A 15,050-nucleotide genomic window follows, 5' to 3' on the forward strand; every position below is an offset into this window, starting at 1 on the left:
ACAATGTATCAAGATTGCTGGCACTGGACTTGTCCAACATGGAATGTCATCTAGAAAGTTACGAAGCCACTCAGCTTCTTCTACAGCTTTATCTAGCACTATGAACCTCAATTCCATAGTAGATCTAGCAAACAAGTTTGTTTCAATGACCTTCAAGAGACCGCTCCTTCACCAATGCTAAATACATAGCCGCTAGTGGATTTTGAGTCATTGGTATCAGAAATCCAATTTCCATCACAGTATTTTTCAAGTACTGCAGGATACCTTGTGTGTCACGCCCCGAGATCGGGGTTAGTCGACACCGACGTTATTCAACAATCACATAATTGCTAAACAACAAACCTCGTAGTACAGTATAAACCAAAACCAGTTTATATCATAAATAGCATGTCATCCACATATAGACATATTATCACATAAGATTCTCGAGTGCCTTTAATGTAAACACATTTGTCACACTCATTAATCTTAAATCCATTGACAATACTACTTTGTCAAATTTTTCGTGCCATTGCTTGGGCGCTTGTTTAAGTCCGTATAGTGACTTAATTAAACAACAGACCTTTCTTTCTTGTCCTTTAACAATGAAGCCTTCAGGTTGCTCCATATATATTTCTTCTTCAAGTTCACCATTTAAGAATGTCATTTTGACATCCATTTGATGTATCTCAAGGTTATGCAAAGCTGCAATAACAATGAGCACACGAATGGATGTTATCCTTGAAACTGGTGAATACGTGTCAAAGAAATAATGACCTTCTTTTTGTCTATAGCCTTTGGCCACAAGCCTGGCTTCGTATTTTTCAATACTTCCATCAACTCTCATTTTCTTTTTCAATATCCATTTGCATCTCAATGGCTTGGTACCTGGTGGAAGATCCACTAGTTCCCAAGTATGGTTTTGCAAAATTGAATCCATTTCAGAGTTGATGGCTTCTTTCCAATAGAGAGCTTCAGGGCTAGCCAGAGAATCTTGTATGTTCTTTGGTTCATTCTCCAACATAAAAGTATGGTAGTTTGGTCCAAAGGACTTTGATATTCTAACCCTTTTTCTTCTTCTTGGCTCTTGCTCCTTTGAAGAGCCTTCCAATGGTATATCATTTTCATTGATAGTTGGATCATGTGTAGGTACTTGACCTTCATGCTCCGTCTCAAGTTTTCTCTTGCTATAACCATTTTCTTTCCTCTCTTTACAAGGAAATATATTTTCAAAAAATACTGCGTTTCTTGACTCAATTGTCATGCCCGTATTCATTTCGGTATTTTCAGATTTGTTCACTATAAACATATAGGCACTACTATTATGTGCATATCCGATGAATATGCAATCGACCGTCTTTGGTCTAATTCGCTCTTGTTTAGGCTTTGGTAATTCAACCTTAGCTAGACATCCACACACTTTAAGGTACTTGTAGGAAGGTTTGTGACATTTCCACAATTCATAAGTTGACTTTTCATTTTTCATGTGAGGTATCTTGTTCATGATATGATTAGCCGATAATACTGCTTCCCCGCACAAGTTTTGGGGTAGTCCTGAACTTATTAACATAGCATACATCATATCTTTCAGAGTTCGATTCTTTCTTTCGGCAATGCCATTTGATTGTGGTGAATAAGGAGCAGTCGTTTCATGAATTATACCCACAGATGTGCAGAATTCATCAAACAGTGCTCTGTATTCGCCCCCTCTATCGCTTCGAACCCTTTTTATTTGTTTGCCTAGTTGATTCTCAACTTTGGTCTTATAACATTTGAATGCTTCAAGAGCTTCATCTTTCGACCTCAAAAGATATACGTAACAGTACCTTGTATTATCATCAATGAATGTCATGTAGTATCTTTTCCCTCCTCTAGTTTGTACAAACTTTAAATCACCAAGATCGGTATGTATTAGTTCTAGAGGAGTTGTACATCTTTCAATCGAGTGGTAAGGCGCTTTGGTCATTTTTGCTTCAACACATATCTCGCATTTTTGTGTTGGATCGACGTTGTGTTTAGGCAATAATTCAAGTTTCATTAAACGTTGCAAGGTATTAAAATTACGTGTCCTAAACGAACATGCCATAAATGAGAACATTTAAGCAAGTAAATAGAACTTTTGTCTTTATTACTTTCAAAAACACTTTGGCGTATAGCCATTACATTCAACTTGAAAAGGTTCTCACCGAGATATCCTTTTTCAATAAAATGACCATTCTTGGTCAATACAACTTTGTTAGAATCAAATACTAGTCTAAACCCATGTTTGACCAACAAAGACACAGACACGAAGTTTTTTTTTATGTCCGGTACATGAAGTGCATCAATAAGGGTTACTTCCAAACCCGATGTCATCTTCAGTACCACATTCCGGTGCCCACCACCTCAGATGTAGCGGAGTTCCCCATGTACAGTTTTCTCCCGGTAGATGGAGTGTATGCGGAGAACATCTCCTTGTTGGAGCATATGTGTCGAGTTGCTCCAGTATCAACCCACCACTCGTTGGTGTTTTCCACCAAATTTGCTTCCAAAATAACTGCAGACAAATCAAGCTGAGAAAAATCAAATGGTACCGACCTTTCTTGAACTACATTGGCTTGAGGATTTCCCTTCTTTGGCTTCTTACAATCCTTGGCCATGTGATTTGGTTTTCCGCAGTATAACAAGTGCCTTTGAACTTCTTCTTGTTTGGTGGTTGTTAGCCTTGTTGTGGTTGCTTCTCAAACTTCCTCTTCTTCCCTTTGAAACTTGTTTCAACAATGTTCACCTTTGCTGCCATTCCACTTGTCTTGGCCTCAGTGCTCTTGTTGTCCTCTTCTATCATCAATCTCACAATGAGATCCTCCAATCCTATCTCCTTCCTTTTGTGTTTCAAATAATTCTTGAAGTCCTTCCACAACGGAGGGTGTTTCTCGATCAACGCAACAACTTGGAAAGATTCGCTTAAACTCATTCCTTCCGCATGAATCTCGTGCAAGAGAAGTTGTAGTTCTTGCACTTAACTCATCACAGATTTTGAGTCCACCATCTTAAAGTCCAGAAATCTTCCAACAATAAACTTCTTCAAGCCCGCATCCTCTGCCCTATATTTCTTATCAAGCAAATCCCAAATTTCGTTGGCGGTCTTGACTTGACAATACACATTGTACAATGCATAGTCAAGTCCATTGAGGATGTTGTTCTTGCACAAGAAATCACTTTGGCCCCAAGCATTCAAAACGGCCCTCATGTTGGTGTTTGTCTCGTTTTCAGTAACGGTGGGAGGATCCTCCTTCAAGAACCTTGACAAATTCAAGGTTGTGAGATAGAATAACATCTTTTGTTGCCATCTTTTGAAATCTGCACCAGAAAACTTCTCCGGTTTCTCTCCCAGTGCAACGGTTGCATGTGGTGTTGTAGATGTTGATGCAATTGATATTCTTCTTGCAAATAATCAAAAATCCAAAATTCTTCTTAAGATTGTTGTTTGTGGTATTCAAATATGAGAGGAAATCAAGAAGAAAACAAAGAATATGGCTTGTAGTGGCAAGTGTTGAACACTTTCTCCTTAAAAAGAATTTGCCCCTCACAATATACTAGAGGTTGTGACAATCTTCTCTCAAGATACAACTACAACTCTTGATTAATGAGCACTCCAATATTCAAGTTTTATAACAAAGAAATGAAGGAACTCTTTTTTGTTGAAGAAGAAAGAAGAACAATATGCTTATGATATGTTATGTGTAGTGTATTTTCGATTTTCCAAAATCAACATTTTAATGTTTTCCATGTGAAAAGACATGATCTTTTATTCATAGGGGATGTCTCTTGGCCATTGTAACTGATCACAATCATCAAACAATGCCAAAGAAATGAAAAAATGTCAGAAAAAGTCGAAGGGAAGCGAAACAGCACGAAGGGGCGCGCCCAGGCGCCCGAGCGCTCTCAACATCGCTTGGCAGGCGCGCGCGACCGTGCCAGCTACTGGCAGGCGGGCGCACCCGCGCGTCGGCCCGCGCGCAGGTGTGGCAGGCGCCGGATACTGTTCACGCTAATTTTTTTTTCTTCGGTTTTCGTCCCTTATATGTTCTGACTACTCGTTTGAGTTTCTTTAAGCATATGATGAACTCTTTCGAGTTTTATTCAGAACCCCCGAACTTAATATTCGTTCATTAAGCTTCGTTCTTCGTTTCGAATTTTTCCAATCAAACACATTGATTTATTTGCTTAATATTCATTCATTAAGCATCAAAATTCCAACAAAAACTGCATAAAAAAAACATATACATTCCATTTTTGTAATATTTCATTATTATTTTAAAAATTAACAATATGATGTATTATATTTTATTAAATAATTATTTTTGATAATGATGGTCAATTGAATAGATTAAATAGGAAAAGGCGAAATGTGGTGAAAATATATTTATCAAAAAATAGTAATAAAATAATGAGATGATATTTTCTTGAAATATAAAAAAATTATCCCTAAATTTTGTGCCGATTCTGACAAATGAAAACGAAATTATTACAACTCCATTATTGACATTTTAAAAACAAATATTTGTCCAATTTAAAAATCTTTATTTTGTGGCCAATATTTGTTGCATACATATCTGGACCAGATGGAATTTTTAAAACACAAAAATTGGTATGAATACTTCCACGTTGTGGTTTGGCTTAAGTCAAGGGAATGTGGGCACATACATCATTCATTGAGTGACATTTTCCCAACCTCATTTATTTATGTTTTTATGGTATTTAGGTTTATCATTATTATTATTCAAAAAATTAAAATAATATAATATAATATAATATTTATTCAATTCCAATATGGTCCCAAGATTTTGTTTGATCGTAATCTTTTTGCACATTACTTAAAACGAATACATTTATTTTCAAAAAATGTTATATGTATTATAAATTGTATTTGAAATAGAAAATATACTTTTGTAACATAATAAGCAAGAAATTTGTACATATAACATAACTCTTTATTTCATGTCTTCGATTTATTTTTTGTGTGTCGACGATTTTATTTTTACGTACCTCTTAGAATAATAGTTTGTCTCAATCTTGCATTTATTTTGGTTATTTTTCATCGAAGAATTGACGTTTCATCAGAAAATATGATGACATGCATGACGACATATATTGTTGACGTGTTCGATCTCACGTTAGCATTCCGATATATGGAAAGTAACTAAAATTGCAAAAGAAGAAAAAGTGAACGTGGGTTAAGACTATGAATTGACTAAAAATCAGGTAAGTTATAAGATAAAAAAATATAATTTCCCGAATGATTTCCGTCTATTCCAGGATGATCTTTGAGCACATTGCCATCCTGGTACTGGCTGTCCCCCTTAACATGGAGGGACCATGCCATTAATATGGTGGTTATAGAATATTGTATATCGTCTCACTAGTGAATTTTGCGTATCACTGTAAAATTAAGCAAAGAACATTCCCTTTTCTTCGATTCAAATGTCTGGACCCATGGCCACTAGATTCAGATGTTTAACCAGCTCTTCCTATAATTAATCTTAGGTTTCAAGTTACATTCGATATATGATCACGTTAAAAGTGCATCAATTCGATTGAGAACGTCGATGTACATCGATCGGTCCGTTTGCATGCATGTTTAATTATTCTCGAATTACATGTACATACATATAGGAGTCATTTGATACATGCAATACGTTGATCCAATTAATGGAGGAATTCCGACCTATCGATTTGACCTCGGAGATGGGTTTTTGCTAAAACTCGAGCGGTTTCTTGAAAACTCGTTTCAGATTTGAATCTTTTTTGTTCGATATAAATCAGAGCATCCGTCTTTGAGGTAAATATGACAAATGCATGTATAGTTACGTTGCTTATATGTGAACCACATTAGAAACGTACGTATCTCTTTGCTCTTGCATGGTTCGTATAATTTGAGTTGTAGTTGCTTTTTTTTTTTTTTTATTAGTGAGACTTATACATTTTGTTGTCGGAGAAGATTGGAATTAGATTTTAATTTGATTTGGAATTAGATTTTAATTTGATTTGGAATTGGATTTTGATTTGGATTCGGAGTTAACCGAAATTTTTATTTTGGTGTTTGGCTAAGATTTAAATATAATTTGGAATTTGATTTGAAAATTAAAAAATAATATTTCTTATATTAAAAAATTTTTATTTTTAAAATTGTTTTTTATTAATAATATTTCTATAAAAAAAAAACAAAAAAATATGTTAGCATATATCAAATATTTTTTTAAGAAATGAAAAAATATTAAGTTTGTCAAGATGAAATAAAAAATAAAGTTACAAATTTTGATAAATTGAGTTTTTAATATTATTAAAAAGAATGAATTGTTTTAGAGAAAACAAAATTAATAGAATTTTAAAATATAAAAAATATATTTGATTTTCTCAAATAAATAAAAAAATAAATATATATATATATATATAACAGCGTGAACTGACAATATAGATTTTAAATAAATAATTTTGTAAAAAATTTAAGTAATATATATAATATAAAAGAGTGAATTGATAATATAGATTTAAAATAAATGATATTTTGTAAAAAAAAAAAAAAAAAACATTAACAGGACATAAAATTTATAAATAAGTTATATAAATGTAATAACAAAAATAATCTGATTGTTCTGAAAACTCAATTAAATATCATGATATCTCCTGAAATTCCACCGATTTTTGAAAAGATTTCACTTAATTAAATATAATCTCATCAATTATCAATCTAATTTGCCAAACTCTAATAATTTCGTCCGATTTCATGTTGTTCGCCCAACAAAAATACGATGATCTGTATAATACCACGTTTGCCTATTCTGCTAAAAACATGGGTAAACAAACAATCTATTCGGAGCCTTGTACTAAATATATACCATTAACTGAATCAACCAAACAGGTATAACCAACCCAAAACTTGTAATATGTTAACTCGGTAAAAAACTGACAACATGAATATGACAAAGATTACCAAGTGTACAACAGGAGTGCGGTTGAGATAGATCGAACACATGCTTCAAAAGATTGCTGGAACTTTACTCTGTGCAGAGGTATCTGATTTCAGGGGATTTCTTGTGTTTGATTGCCCCTTGTCATGTGATTTATGTGCGGCTCCGGAAACTCTGACAGCTTTCTCACTTTTACAGCCTGAAAGAATACCCATACGCCGTTTCGGCAATTCTTTGAGTGGGCTGTTTCTTGGATTTGGACCTGGTTTTTTAGGATTTGGGGTGATGGTGACAGTGGAAGTGGAAGTGGAAGTGGAAGTGGTGGCGGTGGCGGTGGTGGTGGTGGCGGTGGTGGATCTTAGCTCTTCGAAATCCGAAAAAATGGAGAAATCCGCCGCGCTGGCTGTAACAACACTCCATTCTATACTAGCTTCACTTGGGGCATAACAATTTCTAGGTGTTATACAGCCTGACAGACCTTCTGATGCCTGCCTGGAAAGAAAAGAATTACCTTTCGACAGGCTTTCGATTTCAAATAAATCGGAGCTTGCGTCGCTGTCACTATCGTTATTCAAATCACTGCAAATTGAAGGGATCTTGATTTCTTCAGTTACTCCTGGAACAAGTGCATCCCAAGTCAGCATTGATAGCTTCTTGTCCAGGCTCAGGCAGTTCTTGCTCCTTTCCAGAATCGGGGACCCAAATACTTGTAATGATTTTCGCTTGGTTGCGTCCTCTTCTTCGACTTGTGTTTGCATTCTAGTTGCCTGATTTCCAGTCTTGGAATTGAACACAGGGAAACTAAAATGGCCCTCTTTCATTTCCAATTCAGGAAACTTCGCGCTCGAATCATGTTCCGACAGGGATTTCTTAACATGATGATTACCACTCTCAATGGAACAGTTATCCCTATCAAAATCCCCTATCTCAACAGAATTCTTGTCACTACAAGAACAGTTGCAGCCAATGTTGGCAAGAAAGCTCTTTTTTTTAATCTTTTTGGGCTTCTGCAGGTTCCTCGGACCACTATGCAACATGCCGCTTCCACTGTTGCAGCTTGACTCAGATCGAACACTCGGGGTCGCTATGCGGTCCCGATCTTTGACAAGCAACACTTGAACAGGGTCATCTTTCTTGGACTCGTGATCTGGCGACTCTTTGTTATCAACCATCGGGCCTTCGTTGAAGTATTTTTTCGCATCAAAAACATCGATTTCTCGATCTTCTGTTGTCCTAATATTCCTTCCGAGATAAGCATGATCACGTTTGGAAGCTCGTAATTCGAGAACAAAGGTTTCCTCGACTCCATCCAAGTACGAGGAAAAGGAACTGTCCCGGAACTTGGTGCTACTTTCTGAAGCACTCATGTAGTAAAATTTCAAGAAAATCGGATTTAGAGAAGGATTGGCGTGCGCAGGTGAAAAGTGGTGTCTCAAAGGAAACTTTGGCTTAATTTAAATCACATCACATGCGTATATATATATACATACAAGTACGTACCCTACAGAGAAGACTGCACAAAAATGGATAAATTTCTATGGGGATTTGTCATAAATATTGACATGTTCTTATATGTAAATAATAATTATTTCCGGATTATGAACTATATGAACAGGTTTAACCAGACTCGTTTTTAATTTGTATGTCTTTTTTCCCCCATGAACTAAAAATCAGTTCATATAAAAATATTTTCCATTTCGTGAACATAAAATCTAGACGGCACATGTCCCTTATATAATTTCAAAAGCATAACCACCAACATTAAAAAGTAAAAGATTTGAAAAAGGGTTGAACTTGAAATAGTGAATCCCTCCTATACATACAAACATGAAACGACACCACATGTCTTTATCTCGTAATTTGAGATATGAGTAGGACTCTTATGAGACGGATTTACGAATCTTTATATGTGACACACGGGTCAAACCCTACCGATATTCACAATAAAAAATAATACTCTTACATAAAAAATAATATTTTTCATGGATTACCCAAATAAGAGATTCATCTCACAAAATACAACTCGTGAGACCGTCTCACACAAGTTTTTGTCTTGGAATATTGACCTACATACGTTATTGCGTTTCATCTCTTATTATATCTTCATTTATACTTCGATAATACATATCTTGTTTAATCATTATTATTTAAATCTTTTTTAGTGTATGTCTTTGTCTGTCAATATGGTTATTAGACATGGTCTCGTGTCTACTGACTCGATGTGTCGAATAAATATATGGAACAAAAAATGTTGTTTTTCATGAACGTCATCATTGAAAATCTTGAAATTGAATTTAGATAAATAAATGGAGATGAGGGGAGTATGGCCTTTGGAGGGATTGAGACATAAAACAATTCTTGATTTTGATCGAATCACATGGCGAGTCCACCACTTAACTTAATCATCTGTGCGCATGTGATCTGATAGGGTTATACATTTTAGCCAAGTAAATGATCATCAACCCAAGGAGTCCTTGTACTTATTTTAATTTTAATTTTTTTGTGGATAATAATATTCTTGGAATTAACATTGAAAATGACTATATGGATTTAATCTATTTACTTTTATTGTAGGTCTGTTGTGAAACATTAATCTAACGAATCTTTATCTGTGAGACAAGTCAACTTTACTGATCTTCATAATAAAAAGTAATACTCTTAGCATAAAAAAGTAATATTTTTCATTGATAACCCAAATAAGATATCTGACTCACAAAATACGATCCGTGATACCGTCTCACACAAATTTTTACCTTGCTTTCAAGAGAGCATTTCACCAATAATACATGTTCATTCATTAATCGGGTCATTTAATCGAACATTGTTGATGCTATTTTTTAATATAAAAAAATTGAAAGATTTTATAAAAATTCAAAAGATTATAATATAGTATATATTCACAGGACTAGAGGACAAATTAGGTAAGAGGAAGAGAGGTTAAATTACGTTTTTTCCATAATCATGTTTATATGTAGGTCCTATAAATGTTATTGCAATAATTTGCTCCGCAAGAGTAATGCGGCTTGTGAAAGATTTTAAGATGATGTTCTGGACTGAATGAGTCTAACTTCACTCCAAAAATTATCTCAATAACATAAAATTGTTCAAATCTATATACAAAACTTCTAAAAACTTAAGTAAGCCGTTATGAAATATATTTCCAGCAATGAAAAACTTGAGAGTAAAGTTTACTATACATTAGCAGGTGGCTTCTAAGGGTAATCCAACATATAACGATGAGAGTCTGATGTGACTCATTAAGATAATTCAATACATAACGATGAGTTTGAGTTCTTTTACAATGTTAAGATCGTTGAACTGAATCTAAATACACACTGGAAGTTAGTTTATTATATATTGTCCAATTCTATATATATAATTTTTAAAAATTTAATCTCATTGATACGAGATATTTAACACAAATATCAAATGAAGAAGGAAGTTTACACAGAGATGGCTCTAGGGGGATGCACCCTAGGCGACTGCAGTGCCTAGCTAGGGCCTCCAGTTGGTGGAGCCTTCAAATTTTTTTTTATCTTTTTTTATTATTTTTTTATGGGTTCTCCATTTAAAATCCTAGGTGGGCCTCTTAATTATTTTGTTGAAAATTTGAAATGATTGTCAATTTTTTGTACTCTTGCTCTTTCCTTTTTTGCATTAAAAAAAAAACAAGACATTTTCTTCTTTAAAAAAAAACTCTAGTTATTTTTTAAATTGATCCACTCAAGTGAGTTAGATTGCTCAAATTGGGTCAACTATCCATGTCGTTTTTTTTATTGAATGTTATTTTTTTCTTTTTTCTTTGTGTGTTGTTATTAATATTTTTATTTTTATTTTTAATTGAATATATATATATATATATGTGTGTATATGTATATGTCATTTTTATAATTTAATAATTTTAGGTAGTATATTGGTTTATTAAATTAGATATTAGTGATAATTATGTGCATTAATTATCAATTTGTATGTAATATTTGTATATATATAATAAAAAATATTATATACGACATTTCCCTAAAAATTTGTCAAGGGTCTCCAATTTTATGTAGACGGCCTGAGTTTAAAAAACAATATTGGATGCTATATAAAGACGGTCCAACATATATTGATGAGTTTTAACTCTGATATAATGTTAAGATCATGAACTTAAATCTAATTTCATTTCAAAAACTAACTTACTGGGTGTAAGATTGTTCAATTTCATATATGTAACTCTTAAAAACTTAGAGCGTCTATTCGTCGCAGAAAATTGCTGGCTTTTTTAAAATGACATACTTTGTGAAGTTGATAGATTTTATTGACTTTTATGAAGTGGATAGATTTCTATTAGGATCTTGTATATAGTGTTCTAATTTTTTTACAGAATCTTGTATATTTATTTAGAATAACTTTTATAGACATTTATAAAAAAAAAATTATAGGATGCTACGGATTTTGTAATTTATGATTGTGTGTTTTTTATTTGGGTTTTTTTTTAAAATAATTTGATTTTAAAAAAGTTTTTCAAAAATAATTTTAAAAAAAAAATTGCAAAACTAACATAAGCGAGCAGCGTCCGTGCTTCGTAAGCACGGACGACGGTCCATGTAAGCAACATATTATTTTAGCGATGGAATTTATAACAAAACCGTCGCTAATTTCCGATGGTTTTATAAAACCTTCGCTAAACCGTCACTGTAATTGAATCAGCGACGGTTTACTAACCGTCGCTCATTTCGCGACAGTTTTTTAACCGTCGCTAAATGCGCATAAAACTGTCGCTAAATGCGCATAATTTTATAAGAGAATTTGCGCGCCGCGAAAAGCCATTTTTGTTGTAGTGAAGACAGAGCAAAAAACAGACAAAAATTTCATCAAGAAATAGAGGTGTTCATCGGTCGTTTTTTTCTCTATCTTCACTAGGCACTAGGGGTGTTCATCGGTCGGTTCGGTTTGGTTTTTTATTTCGGTTTTAAAAATATATAATCCGATATCCGAACCATTTTTCTTCAGTTCGGTTCGGTTTTCTATCAAAATGGTTCGGTTATTTCGGTCGATTAATTCGATTTTGATATAATTATTTAAATTAATAATATAAATATATTGTAAAATATAATATGTTAACTTTCTACATATTTCTTAGTAAAAGCTTTAAAGATAAGGTCTAAATTAATTAAGAAAACAACAGTCAACTAAAAATTGTTCAAAATAGTTTTTTATTCACTAAATATCATATCAAATTATATAATATAAATAAAAATATAAAAAATTTATTAATTTAATGAAATTTCGGTTTTTTCGGTTTTGATATATATAATCCGAAATCGAACCTAATAAACTTCGATTTTCATATTTATATCCGAATTACAAAATTCAAAACCGAACCGACCGATGAACACCATTATTTATTGATGAATTTTTTGTCTGTTTTTTCTCTGTCTTCACTACAACAAAAATGATTTTTCGCAGCGCGCAAAATCTCTTATAAAATTATGCACGTTTAGCGACGGTTTTATGCGCATTTAGCGACGGTTAAACAACCGTCGCTAAAGGAGTGACAATTAATAAATTGTCGCTGATTCAATTACAGCGACAGTTTTATAAAACCGTCGGAAATTAGCGACGGTTTTGTTATAAATTCCGTCGCTAAAATAATATGTTGCTTACATAGACCATCATCCGTGCTTACGAAGCGCGGACACTGCTCCACGAGAGCAGCGTCCGCGCTCCATAAGCGCGGATTACATTAGTTTTGCAAATATTTTTTTTAAAAATTATTTTTGAAAAACTTTTTTAAAATTAAATTATTTTTTTTTAAAAAAAAACCTTTTTCTTTGGACTAGCAATCAAGTGTCCAGAACTTCTATTTATTTAAAATATTTTTATCCATCAATAAAATTTATTTTTACATATCGATTTGATTTACAAAAACAATAATAAGTCAATATTAAGTTTATTGCAATTAAACTTCAATTATTCAAGTTAATTCAACATATTTTGTTAATTAATCATATGTAACAACAATTTTTCAATGCTAATAAATAATAAATTCATTTTTAAGTAAATTTTTTAATGAAAAATATTCAATTTTTTTATAGATACTATTTTTAATAGAAATGAAAGTGAATTCTTGCACTTAATAGAATTCCATATAGTCATTGAAAATCTATCGATAGTTTGAATATCTTTATATTTTTGTAATGTTTTTAAAAATCAATTTTGAATATCACTTGTAAAAAAAACAAAAAAAGAGAGATTTAAGCATTCACAAACTAGTTGCCATGAGGACTTCCTTACTCAACTAGAATAGAGACCGTAAAGCTACTATCCAACAAGTAAGATTGAAGACATCTCTTCCCTCTTCGAGCCAACCATTCATTTTCTCTAACGAGCGAGTAAACAAAGTTCACCATTTACTACGTTCTGTCAGAACCTTAGATTCCATGAAATCATATTATGATACTCAGGAGAAAGAAGATGCTCCCAAACGACCCTGTTAACTTTTTAAAATTCAGCAAAAATTTACTTTTTTTGGAAACCATTATACTATGTACCTAAATAACTCACAAAAATAGGACCCTGAACTAAGATTACTTGGACAGTCCGGTCTTTTTATTGATGATGACAATAACCAATTTATCAGAAACGTTAATTCGAATTATTAAATGGGTTTTTTCGCTATTTCTCTATTTGAAAAGAAATTCTAAGTTGATAAAGGCCAAGAAAACAAATGTGGGTCAAGAAAGAAATGGATACCTCTGTACCTCATAAATGCTCGAAAATCAATACAGCTACGGCCTATAAATCCAAATATCAATTATATCTGAACAGAAATTCAGAAGATGACGATGACACCTTGCAAGGCCAGACCAATTGCAAGAATATATATAATAAATGCAATAAAAATCTAAGGAAAACTCATTAAATATTTCAATTCAAGAATCTTCTTGGAAATGATATGACAAAATAATCATACCAAAATAATTGATCTGCAATGGAGTAGACTGTAACTTAGCTCGACCTCTGGACTCTGCGACTCCAGGCAGGCCATGCAAACTGATGTTGGTTATGTATCCCATGTACATCCCCTGTTTATTTTTCGCCAACTATTATCATTTTCATTAAAACAAGTGATTCAAAATCTGATTCAAGCTGTATTCGAGTGCCAAAGAACTCCTTTCGACCAAAATATAGAAGTCATTGTTGAGTTGGACGAGGATTTAGATGTGAAACTAACTGATCCAGTGGAAGATGAAATCTCAGAAAAATGAAAGATGACAAAGAAAAGTGCATGACTGAAGGTCCACAATAATCATATATAATCCTATCAATTCCGGGACAAACAACGTGATTAGCCAAATGTACATCCAATAATATCTCTATATATCCTGCATGGATGCAATGGGTGAGGTCCGCTATCCTTGATTGATTGTTAGTCCTGACCATCTAATGAATGAGTTGGGACCCATATGATTAATATTTAATGGGAACGTGAAGTTGTTAACTATCGATCAGTTAGAATTATGAGTCTTGTCAAAAAAAAAGAATTATGAGTGAAAGAAACTAATTTTAATGGCAGAAAACAGCTAATAACCAACAACATTTAGTTACACCAGACAAACATTCTTTCTGAAATGATTGAAGTTTATCTGTACGAATATAAATAGCTGTGGAAGGAGAAATTAAAAGATTTGAATTATACAATTACTGGTTAAATTTTACGCAATTAAAAGTGTTAAGATTAGAACTTGAGGCTAACTCAACCCCAAAAACTAGCTCAAAAGGAGAGGATTGTCAAAGTCCATATATGCAACTCTCAAGAATTTTATCTAATCGATGTGGGACAACTAACGCACCTCTCTCACGCCCAGAAATGAACATCTGGAACGTGAAGTTTTCAAATGTAATGATTGAATGTGGTTACTGTCAATCTCAACACGATCATCCCATCTTCTTTAAACATGATGATGCTTCAATTACTTTGTTTGTGGTATATGTTGATGACATTGTCATCACATGGAGTGTGAAAGCAATCCAGAACCTGAAAATGTCCTTTCATTCCAAGTTGCAACTTAAAGACCTTGTGAATCTCAAATATTTCTTAGGCATTGAAGTGGCACGTTCCAAAGAGGGCATTTA

The 15,050-nt window shown here is 33.1% G+C and overlaps 1 protein-coding gene across 1 annotated transcript; it reads right to left on the reverse strand.

Moving 5' to 3' along the window:
- Positions 1–6,883: 6,883 nt before the first annotated feature.
- Positions 6,884–8,503, reverse strand: LOC140833791 (protein PHYTOCHROME KINASE SUBSTRATE 2-like). The gene has a single exon (XM_073198203.1). It carries the CDS (start codon positions 8,294–8,296, stop codon positions 6,998–7,000), a length of 1,299 nt encoding a protein of 432 aa, XP_073054304.1. The 5' UTR covers positions 8,297–8,503; the 3' UTR covers positions 6,884–6,997.
- Between the last annotated feature and the right edge of the window lie 6,547 nt (positions 8,504–15,050).

This window comes from Primulina eburnea, chromosome 6 (genome assembly GCF_022965805.1).
Source record: "Primulina eburnea isolate SZY01 chromosome 6, ASM2296580v1, whole genome shotgun sequence".
NCBI lineage: Eukaryota > Viridiplantae > Streptophyta > Magnoliopsida > Lamiales > Gesneriaceae > Primulina > Primulina eburnea.